Source organism: Ananas comosus, linkage group 1 (assembly GCF_001540865.1).
Source record: "Ananas comosus cultivar F153 linkage group 1, ASM154086v1, whole genome shotgun sequence".
In the NCBI taxonomy this organism is placed as follows: Eukaryota; Viridiplantae; Streptophyta; class Magnoliopsida; order Poales; family Bromeliaceae; genus Ananas; species Ananas comosus.
This window is the reverse complement of record NC_033621.1, coordinates 10,794,644-10,812,580: the sequence shown is the minus strand read 5'-3', so window position 1 is coordinate 10,812,580 and position 17,937 is coordinate 10,794,644. Positions and strand designations below refer to the sequence as shown.

Below are 17,937 nucleotides of genomic sequence, written 5' to 3'. Positions count from 1 at the left end.
GTTAAGACTCCTACTTCAATTTGTTTCCATTACCGATAAGAAATAAAGGTGTGAAGACTCCCTCACCTTTGGGCTATTTTGAAATTGCCCCCTAAATTTTACTTTTTAGTATTAACATCCACACAACTTTAGAGCCTGCTTATTTTTTTCGGATCACGATGCTCGTACTCGTGACTCAGAGAAAATCGTCAGTGTCAGCATTTGTTTCGGCACTGAAGTCACGAGATCACTAAATTTTCACTCACAATTGTACGAAAATCGACCTTTTGACTTCAGTAGGGTAGGAGGCGAAGTCGAGTTCACGAAACTCACAAGCTCTTCACTCTCCAAGCTTTTTGCTTCCAAATGACTTCTTTATACCATTATCTTGGTAATGAAATCTACAAACAAGCAAGCCATTACATCACAAGAAATTATCATCGCATTTGACAAAATTAACAGTACATATGATGAAAATAACTCTTGAATCGCATAAAACAAATACAAGGGAGTGCAAATTCATTAAAAAAAAGGAAAAAAAAAGAAGAAGAAAGAAGAGAGTTTAGGAGCCTATTTCAATGGGGATCTCCATTCATTCAATAATACAGAATTTTTCTCCATTAAGGCTTGTAAAATTACTAGCACCAGAAACTATTACATAACACCAATTTGATCCTCAAATTGAGCATTACACAAATCGACGCGAACAAAAAAAAAAAAAAAAAAAACTGCAATTGATCTGCTTCTCAATGAGCCTAAACACTGCATGACTTGCACTTCGAATTCCCGGCAATCACTTCGACTTCTTACCTTGCTTCTTCTTCACGACCTCGTCGATGTACATTATCCCTTTCCCTTTGTAAACCTCAGGGGGCTTGCAACTCCGGACCGCCCCCGCGAACTGGTGCACCCGCTCCTTGTCGATACCGGTGCAGCATATGATGTTTGGCTTGAAGCAGAAGACGCGGACGGCCAGAGGGACCGCGAACTCCACCTCGTGGCTGTAGCCCAGTTTCAGGAACAGCTGCCGGCCCTCCGATTCGGTCCTCGCTTTGAACCCGACGCCCGCGATCTTGAGGAACCGGAAGAATTTGCTTCCATCTGCGAAAATTTTGATGCAGCTGATCTGACAGCATAAGTGCTTGTCGATTTTTAATCTGACAAAAAATTAATATTTTGCCACAAAAAAGGGGGCAATTGCTTATATACTCCTAAAACGTTTCAGACTTTATTATTTACTCCGCTTAGAAGACTAATAAAAAAAAACCCTTTTAACGTTCCAAATTCTTCAAATATACCCCTAAAATTACATTCTGCTACTGAACCATTAAGAACAAAAGAGGTATTTTGCCCTTTCAAATATAACCTTCTGCCGTCACCAACTTTCCTTATTTACCCTCAAGTTAGGAGCAAAATAGGTATTTTAACTTTTTGCCCTTTCAAATATATTCTTTTACCGTCACAAACTTTTCTTATTTGGTTTTAAATTAGAAGCAAAAGAGGTATTTTGATTTCTTTTTAACTCTTGGTAGAAATTTAACTAGGGTTAAATGATTTAACGGGTACTAACAGCGAGATTATTTTTGAATAACGGAGAAATATATGAAGGTATATTTGAAACAAAAAAGTAGGAATATATAAGATATGTCAGAAGTTTTGAGGAGTATATAGGTAATTATCCAAAAAAGGAACTAGTGTGCAATTACGATAATCCGAGTGGAAATTTGTAAGTTGAGATATTCTACACATTGGCAAAGAGCATGAAATACAATCTTAAAGAGAAAGAAACAGTGAAAACAAGTCCTTTGCTAGTTCCATTATCGAATTTGTTCCCCCTGTAACTTTTTTTTTTTAATCTTTTAAAGAATAAAAAGCACATAGAATATTAGATAAAAATCTCACCTGGAAAAGCAGTAGATTCAGTATGATTAACCAATACCGGGAGCGGAATAAGGTAAGGATGAATCAAATCCTCAGAGATGCAAACACTGCACATTAGACGTGGACTAAACTTTCCTTTAGAATTATCATATTATGTGATAGTCTCAGGAATCAGGATTACTTGATCGCATACCAGCATTTATTCCTCTATTTTTGCTAATTGACGATGACGAAATCCAGCAATTTTTTAAGCAAACCGTAAGCATAATCTTAATCCCTTCACATCCTAGTTTAACATAGAACAACTTATGCTACAACTGCTAATCATAGCTCCAAAAGGTTCAAAAAAAAAAAAAAAATGTTGTTCGGCAGAATTATCCACGAAACAAACAGGTGCTGAAGTTAAGGTAGATCCATAAAAACAGAATAGGCTTTGGAACAGTCTTTTGAACCATCTGACAATATCAGCTTCTATTGACACAAGCCTAGAATTATATGCCATATTTTTTGATTTTCCTCTGCTCAAAATTGGTGCAGCCCCAGCATGCATCATACAAAGAAGGTAAAAATGCAAATCTAAGAATCAGCCAAAGACAGATGAATAACTCAACTAGTTTTTAGCTCAGATATGGTTTATCGCCGTTTTGTTGAAAGTGAAGAAAATAAGCTGATGGTCCACAACTAATCATTTCATCCCAGCGGTTCAACGCTTAAAGGGAGGTCAATGCTCATCCTAATTAATAACATTTGTCTCTTATTTTATATCCTTGATCATTGACAAAAGAGATTCCCGCGTGTTGAAATTTGATAACTTAATGAGAACTAATCCTAAGGTTTGAAAGTAAGAAACTCAATATGGAAAAGAAATTTCAGTAGATGCACCCAATAAGACACTCAGGGTATGAGCCGTCGGATAGCACTTTTGCAGATCTTAAAGCAATGTAAAGTGCTATCCGACAGCTCATTTCCCAGGTGTCCTATAGGATACATTCTGCTAACTTTTTCCCTCATTCAGTGCTTGCTCCATGGATCGGATGAATATGGTAAGAAGCCACATGGAGAAGTGCACAAACAAACAAAACTGCTAAAGTAATTCCCTGAAACGCAGGTAATGTAAAGACTTATATAGGCATAGATGGAAAGACATATTTCATGCCTTTATCAATGCTTCTCTAGATTTAGTTCTAGAAATGCTCTTCCGGTATAACTCAAAACTAGAGAATCACACAAGAGAGAGAGTCGAGTTCCTGATGTCGGATCTTTTCGCTAAATCTTACTCCATGTTTACTTCAAGATTCCTTTTGTAAACATGGAGTTCTTTTTGGGATTTACTATGTATCACATCCGTCTATTATAGTCACCTAACATAACTCCAGTAGACATGATGAATCTTAATTCTGAAAAATCATTATCTGAGGTAACCCACTATGCATAGGGGAAGTCTCGACATTGTCGGTGCATATTATAAACTGAAAGCAATATAGCGAGTCTAAAGTGACACCTTAGGAGCTAAGAAAGGAGAGAAACTAGCTATTTCAGAATCTTAAGATGCTAGACATGCACGAGAAAGCCAAACTTGGATGCTTCTAAATTCATGAGATACTGCAAAAGGAAACAGAATATGGCGATTTTGTGTACCATCTACCGATACAGACACCTTATTCTGTTATCAGTAATCCAAACTAGGTCAAAACTAATTGATTTCGTAAAATTTCAGATAGTTTTCAAAAGTTATCACCCAATTTTCCAGCTTCAGATAATTAAATAAAAAAAAGACAAATAATTGTCACGTTTCCTATTAAAGAGTGAATATAGATAAGTTTAAATTCCGACCTTAGAATTTTACATGAAAAGAGAAAACTATGTACTGCTCAGAAGATATACCTAATAGGAAATTGTCCAGGAATAATCTTTTGCTTCATTTGGATGAAGACAATAGGAAAGAAAAAAAGAGAAAATAAAAGAAGAGAGAAGAAAAGAAAAGAAAGTAATTTTCTCCCCTAAACTTTTGGATCAAGGGAAGAAAAAAAGATAATTACTTTTCTCTCCGTTTCTCACCACTTTTGAAGGGAAGAGAAATTGATAGTTATGGAAGGTTATTATCGCTTTATTTTTCTTTTCTTTCAATCCAAAGAAGAGAAAACATTTTTTTTTTTCTCCTAATTTCTTTTCTTTTATCCCCTTTTCTCCCTATCTAAATGAAGCCTCTTAATATCCTTACGTGCATGGTGGAGATCAAGTGAACCACGCCACATGCAGTAATAGAAAATATAACGAAAGAGACAACCGTCAAGAATCTATACTGTTAAATAACGGATGTGGGGAATCGAATTTTAAAACCTCTAACATCTGAGATGGCTTAAAATTGGCTTTGATACCATGTTACCCAAACATACTGATATTATAGAAAACGGTCGAGAAAACATACTGATCTTATACAAAATAGTCGCTCTTGTTTGGCTCAAAACTTGAGGAAAGAAAAAAAGAGAAATTGAGAGAAACGGAGAGAAAATGACCTTCCATAATGGTTCACTTTTTCTCTCCAAAAGTAGAAAGAAAGGCAGAGAAAGTTAGTCTCCCATTTTCTTCCTTTCGGGCTGGCTTGTTTCACCGAAGTGAAGTTCAAATTGAAGCAAATTTTCAAGTGAACTACAGTTTATATAAAAATTACTTTTCTTCCGTTGTTTGTTTGTATGACTATGAAACTAAAGCTCCCTCAGTTTTGCTGTTCGTTTGGTAGAAAATAATATAAAAGCTGGAAGTGTGAGAGATGGTTGATATTTTATTCTTTCTTTCCTCACTTTTCTTTGTTTTCCATAGTTGACTTCGGCCTGGGGTGGCCCAAAGTCAATCACGCTATTTTAGAGAGTCTGAGTTTCGACCAAAGTAAAGTTATGGCAAACCAAACAACAGAAGTGGGCATTTATGGCCGAAAACTACTTCGCCCTTGTTTGTTTCGAGGGAAGTGGGGTGGACATGCGATGGAGGAAGTGATTTTCGGTGAAAACTAGCCACTTCCGCTGTTTGGTTCACCATAATTTTATTACGCCCGAAAGTCCAGTTCACCTAAAATAATGAACTTGACTTCGCCCTCCCATTGGGCGAAGTCAATTCCGGTGAAGTGAAAAAAAGGCAAGAATGGATTAATGTGTTAGGGTTACCTCTTCTAAAATATGATCAAATTTGATTAGGTAAGCTTTAATATATTTTTTGTTTAATTTGTATATTTAGAAAATGATGAAAAATGAATTTGTTAAATGTTAATAATTTTTTAACTTTAGAATTTTATTTGTTGTATTATTATAATTTATATGCAAACAAATAATATAATTTTTTAAAATTTTATTTTATAATTATACATATATATAATTATATACATATATAATTATATTAATTTTTATTTATTATAATTTATTATTCATTATAAGTTACAAAATAGACAATGATATCACTTTGGAGGTAAGTATACCGAGGGTGGAGAGCTACACTTTTTACGTCACCAACTTCCTACCAAACAAACAACAGAACTCGCAGAACTGCACTTCCACAGTTAGAAACAAACAGCAGAAGTGAACTAATTTTCACCCCAATTCCACTTCAACTCAAAGTTCACTTCCACCCCAAGTCTACTTACGTTGAAACAAACATGTCCTAAAACGAACGCACTCTAAACCAAACAACATGAGAGGCAATTGCTTTCCTTTCTTTTCTCTTCTTTTCTCTCCATTCAAACGAAGTGTAAAGCATATATTCCTCCTCAAACATCACACCACAAACCCCCATTCATCAAATTTTTCTCCACCTAGGGTTCCAATGCAAATTGATTCCCCATAAACAATAGTTCCCAGAGCAAAAAACTTCTTCTAGGGTTTCTCCCCTACCACTGCCACTTCCAATTCCACCGAATTATCCACAAACTAACCAAATGCGATTGCAAATGGAGGCAAAAATCCACCTTTCGACGCTAAAAAAAAAAAAAAATGCTTTTCGTATGAACAAAATTTGGGCGAGATCGAACGAACACGACGGATCCCATTATAAGACGCTCTCATCAGATCTAAAAAAAAAAAAAAAAAAAAAAAAAAGAGATGAGAGCATCAGAGTACGAACACTGAACGATGCTGCGAACGCGCACGGCGGCGCCCCGCGGCGGCGGCGGCGGAGGAGGAATGGAGAGAGAGGGTCGGGGGGCTAGGGTTAGGGTTTTAATGGGCCTCGTAGGCCCTATAGTGAATTTGATTTTTTTTTTAGTAAGCCCAATAAGGGCCCAATAAATAGAGGAATATTTGGTGAACCGGGTCTACCACGCCATAATTTTGTATTTTGTTTTTGGGTTAATTTCTTCGACACCCTCCAACAAAGTTGTAATTTTACCGATGCCCCTCTAAATTTGGAAATACCATACATAAGGATGCGAAAGATTCAGGAGATGGAGGAATCTTCCTCCTTCCGCTCCATTTCTTGTCGGATCATGGTGCATTAATTTTAGTTCTAGTTTGGCCCGCACTTACTGTTTCATTCAAGACGGATTGAGGCGGAAGCGAATTTTTAAAGGATCAAAACAGATCAAAGGAAGAAAGGGGCCTCCCGCCTAGAGTTGTTAATGAGCTGAACGCTAGCTGGCGCGTTAAAATAAAGAGCAGAAAAATTTAAGACTCGAACTTTCAGAATTATTGTAATTAAGTTCTATAACTTAATTTAATTAACTTTATATTAAACAATTGATGATGTAAAAGTGATATGACATCTTAATTATTAGCGCATCATCAATCGCAGCTGTGACACTCTACCTTTCAGTGGTGTCTTAGAACTATTTTAGTCTTAGTATATTTAATTAATTCTCTTAACTTTTTTGGCTTAGTCATCGTCCAAAATGCTACAATCAGATTTTGAAACTCACAAGCAGTAGGTAATGTGAGACTTATCTTGCTAGTCTTAGCCGACTTTGTGGAGAGCTGACTCAATTAAAACTCATTTCACACTTCCGGTTAGTGATTGGCTTCGATACTAATCGTGACGCCCTGGGAAGCGGCGCGTCACAGTGCATTGTTACATCACTGCAGTATATCAATATTTTTAGCCAACTAAATTGGATTACAGTATTTGACTATAACAATTCTAAAAGTTCGAATAAAAAATTATAATAAATTAAAGTTTAAGGAGTAAATGGAGGACTGAATGTGCAATTTACCTTTTTTTTTTTTCTCTTAGCCCCTCTAAGATTTCAGCTTTACACACCCAATAGAATAAGGCCACATACACAAATGCTCGATTCCTCTTATCCTGTATCTTTCCCTCCAAGGATATCATATTCCTTTTTAATTCCTCTCATTTTCTTTTTTTTTTTGTCTTTTGGTAAAAATGTATGAAGAACCCCTCACCTCTACGGTACTTTGAAATAGACCCCTCAACTATTTTGTTTTTTGTTTTTTTATTCATGTTTTTCTACTTAGTTAAGTTAAAAATTTTATCAAATTAAAGAGCTTTATCTGATGTTAGTCATTAATTGTCTAATCTTATTTGCTAAAAAAGAATTAAAGTTATTAAATTTGATGAATCAAACTAACAAAATTCATAAAGTTTTCTATCTAATCGGTTAAAAATATTTGATTCAAAAAATTTAATAGTTCATGAGTGCCAATGAAAAAAGTTATAAAAATTAATGGGGCTATTTCAAGTTTTGTAGAAATTTATCTATTATTTGTAAACCAAAAAAATTTTGAAGAGTAAATCAGATTATTTTAATTTTGCAGAAATTTATCTATTATTTGATTTTTTTTTATATAAACCTTATGAAATTAATCTAAATGAAATATTAAAAACTGGTCTTTACAAAAAAAAAATAAGGTAAACTTCAAATACCACCCATGTGGTTTAAAGTATATCAATTTAGTATCATGTAGTATCTTTGTTAATATTTTATTAAATTATATACAAAAAAAATTTCATTATTAAATATACTTTATCTGTTTTAACTTTGCCATCGACTTAAATAAAAAAAATTAATGCGGAATTAGATAATAATAAAAAAAAATAGACTGCGTAGGGCACTAAATTGATTAACACTTTAACACAGAGTACTAGAATTTGAGAAAGTGCGAAACCACACGGTTAAAGTTTTTCCTAAAAATAATCGAAGTTAAGGTATTAATGAGGCCTGTTCCACAAAATTCTCTATAGTCGAGGGGTTCTCCATAATTATAGTGAGTTTCAAAGAGCCTCTGTCAGAAAATTCTCTATAGTTGAGGGGTTCTCATTAATTTTCACTTTTTCTTTTCCTTCTTTTATTTTCCTTTTTTTTGCCCCCCTTCCTCTTCTCCTTCTCTCTCTCTCCTCTCTCTCTCTCTCTTCTCCTTCTTCAAGCTTTTTCACACTTTCCCCTTCTCCAGTCCCCGAAACTAAATTTTGAGTGCGTCTTTTTTTTTTTACAATTTTTTTTTTGACAACTATTCTATCGGTTTAGATTTACCTTTTCTTGCCGGCAGCAGCAGCAGCGGCAGCACCAGCAATCTGTCGTAGTAAGTCTGTCGTCGTCATGGAAGGCGGGGAAGGAGGGTCGGGAAGACAGTCGCCGACGCCGTGCTACAAGAAGAGGAAGGAGGGGGAGGGGGAGGACTTTCTGGCGAGCGCGCGCGACCACCTCGACCAGTTCAAGAACACCACGGCCGAGCGCCACTGGATCTGCCTCAAGAACACCGTCCGCCGGGCCAAGAACACCACCTTCTTCGCCGCGGTGATTATTATTATTATTATATATATATATATATATATAGTCCGGCTGGGATACTAGCAATAGCATGAAGCATTCGGTGCTATCAAGTTTTCTGCCGCTAGATTTATCTTTTTTATCATTTTCATCTGTTCGATTATACTATTCAACTAACCACCAACTCAATACTAAGGGACCCACATCATTCTAGCTACGCATCTTTTAATCCAAGGGGAGAAAATTTAATAGCACCAAGTCATTGGTGCTAGTATTCCAGCCTAGTTCTATATATATATATATATGGAAATTATTTGCTTGATTATTGATTGCTTTTAGGCTAAAATACAGAAAATCTCTGCCTTTCTCCACTTTCGGAAATCTATATTTTGTCTCCTTAAAATTTTAAAAATAATTTCAGGAGGTCGTGACCGGGAATTTAAGTGCCGTGGGATTGGATCGTGCCGAAAATTTGTCGGTGCGGTATGGCACGATGCGTGTGAGTGATAAAAAATACATGTGTGCCGACACATAATTGCATGTATTATGCTTCTTTATCAAGTCTTTTGAACTTTATTGAGAAAATTTCTTACTAATTTAAAAAAAAAGAGAGTTTTGAGATGTGCTATCGGCACGAGGGCGGTTTGTACTGATGGACACTTAGGGCATGTTTGGTTCATGATTGGAATAGGAATGAGAAATGAAATTGAATTGTTTTGGAATGGAAAATGGAACGACGAATCATCCAAAAATATTTCGTTCATTATTGGAATGGCAATCGGAATGGAAATTTAGAATTTTTGAGAGAGGATTTTGATTACGAGAGAGGAAAGTGATGAAGGAAGATGAGGTAGGTGTTAGTGAAAGAGAATTTTGAATAGTTTACTTTGGAATGGGCCAATTCGGAATTCAAAGCCGGATTGAGTCATAAATAGATTTGGCCGTTCCCATTCCGGAGTAGAATGGGAACTGGAATCTGATTCCTATAAAACAAAAAGCAACTATCGGAATCAATGAATTCCATTCCGATTCCATAGTCTAAAATAGGTGAACCAAACATGCCCTTAAATTCTTGGTTATGGTGTTAATGGATTGGACGAAATAACCAAATTATCCTTACTTATTTTATAAGAAAAAAAATAATTTTTAACATATTTTTGTCATTTTTAATGATATTTTCGGTATAAATTATAAGAAATCGACGAAATAGTGACGAAGGGGGGTTAAATGCAATAATTTAAAATTTTGAAGGAGTGAAATATAGGTTTCTGAAAGTCGGGAGGAGAAAGTAAAAAAAAATTGATATTTATAGAGGAGTTTTCTGTTTATTAGCCTTGTTTTTAAGGTAAATTGCAAATTTGGTCCTCGAATTATGAGATCGGTGACATTTTGTTCCCAAACTTTAATTCGTTGCAAATTTTGGCTTGGACTTTCAGAATTGTTGCAATCAAGTCCAATAACCCAATATAGGTGATTGACTTTTGATGTATGACCAATATAGAGAAGATGGAGCTAGGTTGTAATTAATGGTGCACCAATAATTAAAATGTCACATAACTTTTACATTAACGATACACTAAAATTTAGTCAACTAAATTAGATTGTGAGACTTGATTGTATCAATTTTGAATGTTCGATCCAGAAATTGCAACAAGTTAAAGTTTGAGGACTGAAGTGTCACCTGCCCTATACTTTAAGGACCAAACATGCAATTTGCCATTGTTTTTACCTAATGTAGATTAAGGTAAATTGCACGTTTGATTCTTGAACACTGAACACCGGTCCGACCGTGACTAGGGATATCAATGGGTATGGATACCCGAAATTTTATCCGAACTCGAACCTGAATGAAACGGCCGATGGATATGGATATGGATTTGGATATGGATATAAAAAATAAAAACCCGACGGATATGGATTCGGATATGGATTTTGATTGTACCCGACCCGAACCCAAATCCGACCCGAACCCGACCTGAACCCGAATTTATTTTGTATTATATATAATATATATATAAAAATTTGATGTTATATTTGAATTTGTATTTTAAAAATTTAGATTTAATATAATATATTTTGAAATATTGAAAAAAGAAATAATTGTTTCGGGTTCAAATTTTCGGGTTCGGGTTTGGGTTCGGGTTTCGGATTTTTGGTCGNACTTAAATTCTTGGTTCGATCCAGAAATTGCAGTAAGTTAAAGTTTGAGGACTGAAGTGTCAACTACCCCATAGTTTTGAGGACCAAACATGCAATTTACCATTGTCTTTATCTAATTTAGATTAGGGTAAATTGCTCGTTTGATGCTTGAACACTGAACACCGGTCCGACCGTGACCCCTTTTATAAAGCGGTTCTAATCAACCCTTTTGAATCGGATAAGTCAAAAATCATTGTGAACCATTCGGAACGGCCCGTATTTTAATCAAACGGTAGGGTTTTTTTTTTCTATCAAGTCATATTGTAATTCAACGACTTGAAAGTTAATTTAGCTAATTTTATTTTTTCTATTACCAAAAATTAGTCTAATAACTACTTAATTTGATCCAGAAATCAATATTTTATAATTAAGTATGATAATAGAATAATAATAGTATATGTATATTTTTCTGTATAATAAAATTAAAAATAATAATTAAATATTTATAGCGTCATGCTGACTTGAACCAGTGACCCTTGGCCTAGTAATATTTTCGGGTCACTGCTAGGCCCAGCCAGTTTTTAAAACATTGACACTTTAGTCCTCACACTTTAATTTGTTGCAATTTCTATATCGAACTTTCAGATTTATTACAATTAAGTCCTATAACTTAATTTAGTTGATTAAATATTGACGCATCGTTGATGTAAAAGCAATATAACATCTTAATTATTGGCACATCATCAATCATAGCACTGCTACATCACTTCTGCATTAACGATATATCAATATTTGGCTACTAAATTAGGTTATAGGATTTGGTTGCGACAATTCCGAAAGTTTGAACAAAAAATTATAACAAATTAAAGTTTGAAGACCAAAGTGTTACCAGAGGAGCAAATGTGCAGTTTACCCTTGAGATTTTGATGGCCAAAAGAAACATAATATAGAGAAACCTTCAACTAGTTGTTGATATCCTCTCGACTTTCGATTTCGGATCAATGATTCATACAACTTTGTTCTGGGTTGTATGAGCAGAATTATTAGCTCATAGGGTCACTACAATGAGGATATGATCACCTTCTATCGTAACTTCATTTTCGATGCTTCTGTTGTACAAAGGCGTCAGTATTGCTCGTTTCTGTCGATTAAAGTTCCGTCAGATGAATTGTAATTCCGTCAGAATTAAAGGCTCCAAAAGGGAGGCAAAAGCATTAATATTCGACGGAATTACTGTCAAGTTTATTGAACTTCTCAGTTTGTTCGATGGATATGACTCGAAAGAAACAAAGATTCGCAGCTCTAGTTCTAAATTGCCTGTAGTTGAGGCGGTCTTCATATATTTTAACCAATTTTCAGACAGAGTTTTTCAGTTTGATCAGCTTTAATCTCGAATAGCATCTGTTTTTGATTGATGTGGATTTGTGTGATTCAGTTCTTTGGGCCATCAAAGGTCGGCGGCGAGAGCGATACAGGCGCAAACGACACGGCCAGCTCACCGGGAGATCCAATCTCGTTAGGGTTTGATTAGTACAGCATCATAACACAGTAATCGATCTTTCGAGTCTTAAAGCTTTGTGGTGAGGAACAGAAGATCGTAAGTCGTATACCGGTTTCGATACTATTTTGCAACGAAATTAGGTTTTTGTTGCTCTTGAGTTTTTGGTATGCTGTGTTCTTTGATCTTCTCCCTGCTGCTGTAACAGTTTATTTTACAGATTCATAGTTCATTTCCACTGTTATTGCAATTGTTGAACTCTGCATATTTATGTAGCATTTAGTCACTCTACCTGTTAATTATAATATGTACTATTTCTAAGAGAAAATTTGCTTTTAGTTTGGCTGATGAATTTAGAAGGGTTAATTTCATACAGATCCCTATAAATATAGTGAATTATAAATATATTTTTACAAAGTTCAACTTCATATATTGTTCCTTCAAAAGTCTTGATGTTTTCAACTATATCTCTGCCATTAGGATCCGTTAGAAAAAAATTAGTTAATCATAGGTAAAATACTTAACCCTGTTTAGTTAATGAAGCGAATAATCCTTTTTACCCCTCTTCAATTAAGATTTTTGGAGGGACATTTGTGATGGCAGGAACAACATATGAAAGTTGAATTTCGTAAGAATATATTTATAATTTACTATATTTACAGGGACCTGTATGAAGTTAACCTAGTTTAGAATTGTGAATCCTCTTGTTGCTTTGCTCGGAGGCTTTTTTAGGATGTTTTGTTTTATTTTTTTATTTTTTATTTTTTACGCCGCGTTACAGGAATTGACGATGAAATCTGATACATTTTTTTTTTTTTTTTTTTTTTTTTTTCATTCAATCAGAGTGTATCTTATTTACTTTTATTTCAATATTTAACGGTGTTGGTCGTCAACAATGGTGGAAGTAAATACACTGCAAGTGACATTTGTAACCTAAAACAGGCACATTGAACTTGGATCGTATCCATGTCCATATTTTTTTTTTTCGGATATGAATTCGAATATAGGTATGTGTTGGATGTTAAATTTTCGTTGTGTCTGCGAATATGGTCGGATATTTTTTCGGATTCGAATATGGATTGGATATATATTCGAATACTATTTGAATACTAATATACACTAATATGCGCGCATAAAGAAAATAAAAATGTAAAAAATTATTTTATTTTTTAACCTTGTTTACTTATCTTATTTTTCACTAATAAAATATGCAATTTTAATAGAAACCTCATAATAAATAAAAAAAATATAAAAAATTACTTTATTTTTTCACAATATATATTAACACTCACCTTTATCTATTACTAAAAATTCAAATATTCGGATGTAGATCTGGCTCTGTCGGATATCCAAGAATTTTTGCCAAACCATATCCGCATCCGTATCAGGCCGGATCCCGATAGAAACTATCCAAATCCAAAAAATCGCGGATACGGATCCGGATCCGGATAATTTTGGATAATATCCGATCCATTTTCACCCCTACAGGTTCCACAAGAACCAGTTTAATTGCAGCAAATATCTTGTTTTTAACTTGTTTACGGGTGCAAATGGATCCGGGTTGGCGGATGCAAATGTATTTTACCCTTTTAAAAAGTTTTTAATTTTCGGATTCGGGTCGCATTTTGCCGCTCCCCATTTCCCCTACAATGTGTATAGCGAAGTTCTTCGGATTCGGGCTCATTAATGGGCCTGACCCGGCCCATTTGCAACCCGTTAGCGGGTTCTAGAACTCTCTCTCTCTCTCTCTCCCTCGCGGCTTCTTCCCCAAGAAAATAAATGGAAAATAAATAAATAAAAAACCATTCCCCCTATTCTTCACAATATACTCGGTGAGTGCTCGAACTTTTCCTTTTCTTTATTTTTTTTTCCTTTATTTTTGGTGGTAATATTTGATAAATTCCTACGTATGCAGCTATGTATTAAATTCCTATTCAAGTGATTCGTTTGGGGTTTTTTTTTTTGATTTTTTTTTTTTGTGTATGTATAAATTTTGATTTTAGATGGTGAAAAATGAGGAAGAAATAAGAATTTTATTTCATTTATGTGATTCTGTATCATATCATTAAATTTTAATTAAGTTTTACTTGTTTTTTTAAAAAAGTGAGTAGATTACAATTTATGTTTAATTATATTCAGATTTTTAGAGTGGGGAGATATGCTCAATTATATTCAGATTACAATTTATGCTTAATTATATTCAGATTTTTAGGGTGGGGAGATATACTTTTTCATTTTCCGATCGGAAATTATATCATAACTGAGTTATTACGAAATTTATACATACGATAGAAGCTTTTGAGTCATAAAAGCAGAATCTCTGATTTGGGGCTATGGTTTGAAGCTTATGCTTTTTGATGCAGCACTGAAAAACCATTGTAGGAATTTTAGTTAAATCCCTACAAAAAGGCTTATATTGTATTTTGCTGAGGCCTGAGTTTATGCAGGCTCCTTTTAAAGATAGAAAATAAGCAAATTTGTTTGAATATTTTTCTTGGTTTGTAGAAATTCGAAGTAGAGATAGTTGGTATCAAGGATTTAAGTGCCGTGACATAGAGTCGTGCCGAAAATTTGTCGGCACAGTACGTGTCGGGCTGTGTTGATGCGTGCGGGTCGAAAAAATATACATGTGTGCTGACACGTAATGACATGAATATTTTAATTGCTTATTATGTATTTTTATTAATTTTTTAAAATTTGATTGAGAAAATTACTTATTAATTTTTAAAAAAAGAGTTTTAAGCTGTGCCATCGGCACAGGGCGGCTGTATCACGATACTGCACAGTGGATACGGTCCGTGCTGATAGGCACTTAAATCCTTGGTTGGTATGTTTTAGAAGAGTGTGGTGAATTAGCAAACAAATGTTTAGGGAGAATTTGTTGTCATGTTTGTTTTAAGGCTGAAGCTAAATATTCCTGCATGACTTTGTTGGTTGTTTGGTTTGGTTTTCCTTTTACGGAAATTTTAGCCGTACAAATGAATAGGAATTTTGTATATGACGCTACCGTTTACATGTCTTTTGTGTTAGAGAAATCAAATTATTAGCATTTTATGAAATATTTCCCCTGGCCTCGAGTAACATAACCGAGAAGCTCCACTCCATATTCATACATATACAATTAGCCTCTATTTGATTTATTTTTCTCGTCCTTTGCTCGCCGTACTCTTATCTAGCCTCACCATGCTTGCTTTACTTCCATTACCAACCTTTGGCCTATCTGGATGTTAGAAAAACTGATTGGGAGGTAGGAGTTTCATTTTCGCTCTCTGAAAGATCTTGGCATTTGTGATCTGGTAGGATGTATCATACTTTGTCTACGAAATGATTTATCTTATCCTCAAAGATAACTTGAAGGACAAATATAGTATCCAATTTAGACCTTTGATCACACTACGTATCAACCAATACTTCATGTTTCTTGAGCAAACGAGGAGATATACCAAATACGGCATGTACATTGTTTGCTATTTTTTTGTCGTTTGCTAATTTATCCTCTTACATTGAAAAATTATTGGTTCGACTCCCTTCTACCGTGACGCCCGTAGACTGTGTCAGTAGCATACAACGCGTACGAGCAAAATTTTATAGGGACAGTACCCCATGGTGAGACGGTCCCTTCCGCTGTTCCGTCATGTGGGCTAGCATGAATTTATCTTAAAGCATGACGGACGGTAGATGGAACTGTCTCACCATGGGAATTGTCCCCACATCAGAGGCTTTTCTTTTCTGTATGCTCTTAACTAGGCCACCCGAATAGTCATTTGTTTGCATTTTAGCAGGTCTGCTTTAGTTACTAGACCCGGCCCGATCAAACGATTTCGCCCTTCCTAGGCCTCTTTGCATCCCTTTCCACAAGTTCCAGTTTCAATGCTTTTCACTTTTGAAAATTTGTGGTTGCCATGTATTGCAAAATAACGATGGTTTTCTTTTAGTTATTTTATAGAGAGTCCGTTTTGTTATATCTGGTGAGAACGTTGTTGCGAAATCCTCTATAGAGCTGTTAAAAGACCTTCTTAGGTTTCAATTTTGCGGACACTAACTTCTCGTTGCGATGATGTATACATTTGATGCTTTTGTTTATGGTAGCCGACTAGGTCACACCGTGTTTTCCACAACTTGTTTCGGTTATTTATGTTCGGAAATTAATTCATTATTGATAATACAAAATCGGTTTTATTTTGTTTAGAAGAGTCGAAGTAGAGCCGTTCAACCTCAGAAATGGAGTCTTCGAAACCTCAGCCTGAAGAGCCCCGTTTGCCGGTGTATCCAGCCGCGAGCTCATGCAGAAAGAAGAAAACGGAGGGCGCGAGTTTTGTGAGGGATCTGAGGGACCACATCGATGAGTTCATTCACGCCTCGATGGACGAGCACAAGACTTGCTTCCAGAAGACGATCAAAAAGGTCGTTCGATCTCACCTAAACTTTTTAAGATAGTGAGATTACGCGTGAGTTGACGACTTTGAGCGCTTTAATGCCGCTCTTAAGTCTTTCTTCTGGGTCCAATCGCCACAATCTAGTCCCTGAAGTTTGTTTTGCATAACAATTAACTCTGTTTGTTAGTAGTTCGTTCAAAATTTGTGGGTCATACTTTTAGGGACTACATTGTTGAAACTGGGGCTAAATTTGTGATCAACCTCTTATTAAGATTTTGTATGCGGCTCAAAGAATTTCTTCTTTCTCTATCAGATGTTCGGCATGTCGAAGGCCGTCGCAGAAAGAGCTGCGGAGGATAAAGAAGTCGAGAGTTCTTTGCCCCTTCAGACGACCGTATCCCAGTAAGAGCGAAGTCGCGACTAAAGTAATATAGTTTCCTGCTTTCTCTTTTGCATTAAGTTGATGTTGCTTTGTTAGATTTTTGAAATGCCAATAACTAGATGAGACTAGGTTTTCTATTTAGTAAGCATTTGCTTTGAGACCCATTTCAATATCACATTTCAAGATAGATCTTTGAACTTCGAGTTAAGTTTACCGTTCTCGCTTAATATAGCATCGAAGCATGAGATCCTGATTTCAAGTCCTGTCTGGCTCGTAGCGTTATTTAATTTTCTCCCATTTATTTTAAGTCTACGGTTTGGGCCTATCAAAACATTTTACATTTTGAGCTCAGACGCGAGAGAGAGTATTGAATATTACCGTCCTATGCGTACAACGACTGTTTCATATTCTTTAACTTAGAGAATTTGGGTTCTGTCAAAACTTAATTGATTGAGTCAAAAACTTCGAGAATTTGGCCGTCGGCGGAGAATTTTGTACGCGTTTATGGTAAGAAGTGTGTGTGATATTTTTTTTAGTTTTCAGTTCATTTCGGTTGCGAAAAGTGTCAGAACCGAACTGAAATAGAAAACTGAAGCTATTTTTACAACAAATCGAATAAAAAATCAGATAAATCGAATCAAATTACCTTATTTGGTTTGGTTTGTCTTTTTGTTTGGACTTGCAAATCAACACCTCTAGTAGCCAAAGGGGAGTCATTTGGGGTGACAGTAAAATGGTAAAAATGTATGGAGACCCCTCAATTATATGCAATTTTGAAATGGTCCCCTCAAACTTCTATTTTAGTAATTTTGATTGGGACTCTCTTAACTTCTGTTTTTTCAGAATGAAGTCATTTTAGTCAAAAATTGCAGAGATTGATCATATTCGATGATAATTTAGTAACTTTTAACTACTTTTTATCAAATAAAACTAGACTGATTAACGGTTAACAACTAACAAAATCATTAAATTTGGT

At 35.2% G+C, this 17,937-nt stretch overlaps 3 protein-coding genes across 4 annotated transcripts; 2 read left to right on the top strand and 1 right to left on the bottom strand.

Moving 5' to 3' along the window:
* On the bottom strand, nucleotides 448-5,017 carry LOC109720308 (60S ribosomal protein L6, mitochondrial-like). Its single transcript, XM_020247335.1, has 2 exons — nucleotides 1,882-5,017; nucleotides 448-1,080 (listed from the first exon to the last, which is right to left on the bottom strand). Exons 1-2 carry the CDS (start codon nucleotides 1,973-1,975, stop codon nucleotides 773-775), a joined length of 402 nt encoding a protein of 133 aa, XP_020102924.1. The 5' UTR covers nucleotides 1,976-5,017; the 3' UTR covers nucleotides 448-772.
* Nucleotides 8,208-12,531, top strand: LOC109720660. Its single transcript, XM_020247917.1, has 3 exons — nucleotides 8,208-8,269; nucleotides 8,349-8,593; nucleotides 12,141-12,531. The coding sequence occupies exons 2-3, from the start codon at nucleotides 8,396-8,398 to the stop codon at nucleotides 12,234-12,236; spliced, it is 294 nt and encodes a 97-aa protein (XP_020103506.1). The 5' UTR covers nucleotides 8,208-8,269; nucleotides 8,349-8,395; the 3' UTR covers nucleotides 12,237-12,531.
* Nucleotides 13,916-17,220, top strand: LOC109706641. 2 transcript variants are annotated; one of them, XM_020227585.1, is made up of 3 exons: nucleotides 13,916-14,035; nucleotides 16,393-16,607; nucleotides 16,893-17,220. In XM_020227585.1, exons 2-3 carry the CDS (start codon nucleotides 16,425-16,427, stop codon nucleotides 16,983-16,985), a joined length of 276 nt encoding a protein of 91 aa, XP_020083174.1. In that variant the 5' UTR covers nucleotides 13,916-14,035; nucleotides 16,393-16,424; the 3' UTR covers nucleotides 16,986-17,220. The 2 variants fall into 2 exon arrangements, with proteins under 2 accessions (XP_020083174.1, XP_020083183.1); XM_020227594.1 differs by having other exon boundaries at nucleotides 13,951-14,035; nucleotides 16,396-16,607.

Excerpts from the sequence above, each read along its gene's own strand:
- LOC109720308 (XM_020247335.1), bottom strand. The coding sequence starts at position 1,975 with ATGTGCAGTGTTTGCATCTCTGAGGATTTGATTCATCCTTACCTTATT. Across the intron at positions 1,081-1,881 it reads TGAATCTACTGCTTTTCCAG|ATGGAAGCAAATTCTTCCGG; the intron begins GTGAGATTTTTA and ends AAATTTTCGCAG.
- LOC109720660 (XM_020247917.1), top strand. The coding sequence starts at position 8,396 with ATGGAAGGCGGGGAAGGAGGGTCGGGAAGACAGTCGCCGACGCCGTGC. Across the intron at positions 8,594-12,140 it reads ACACCACCTTCTTCGCCGCG|TTCTTTGGGCCATCAAAGGT; the intron begins GTGATTATTATT and ends TGTGTGATTCAG.
- LOC109706641 (XM_020227585.1), top strand. The coding sequence starts at position 16,425 with ATGGAGTCTTCGAAACCTCAGCCTGAAGAGCCCCGTTTGCCGGTGTAT. Across the intron at positions 16,608-16,892 it reads TCCAGAAGACGATCAAAAAG|ATGTTCGGCATGTCGAAGGC; the intron begins GTCGTTCGATCT and ends TTTCTCTATCAG.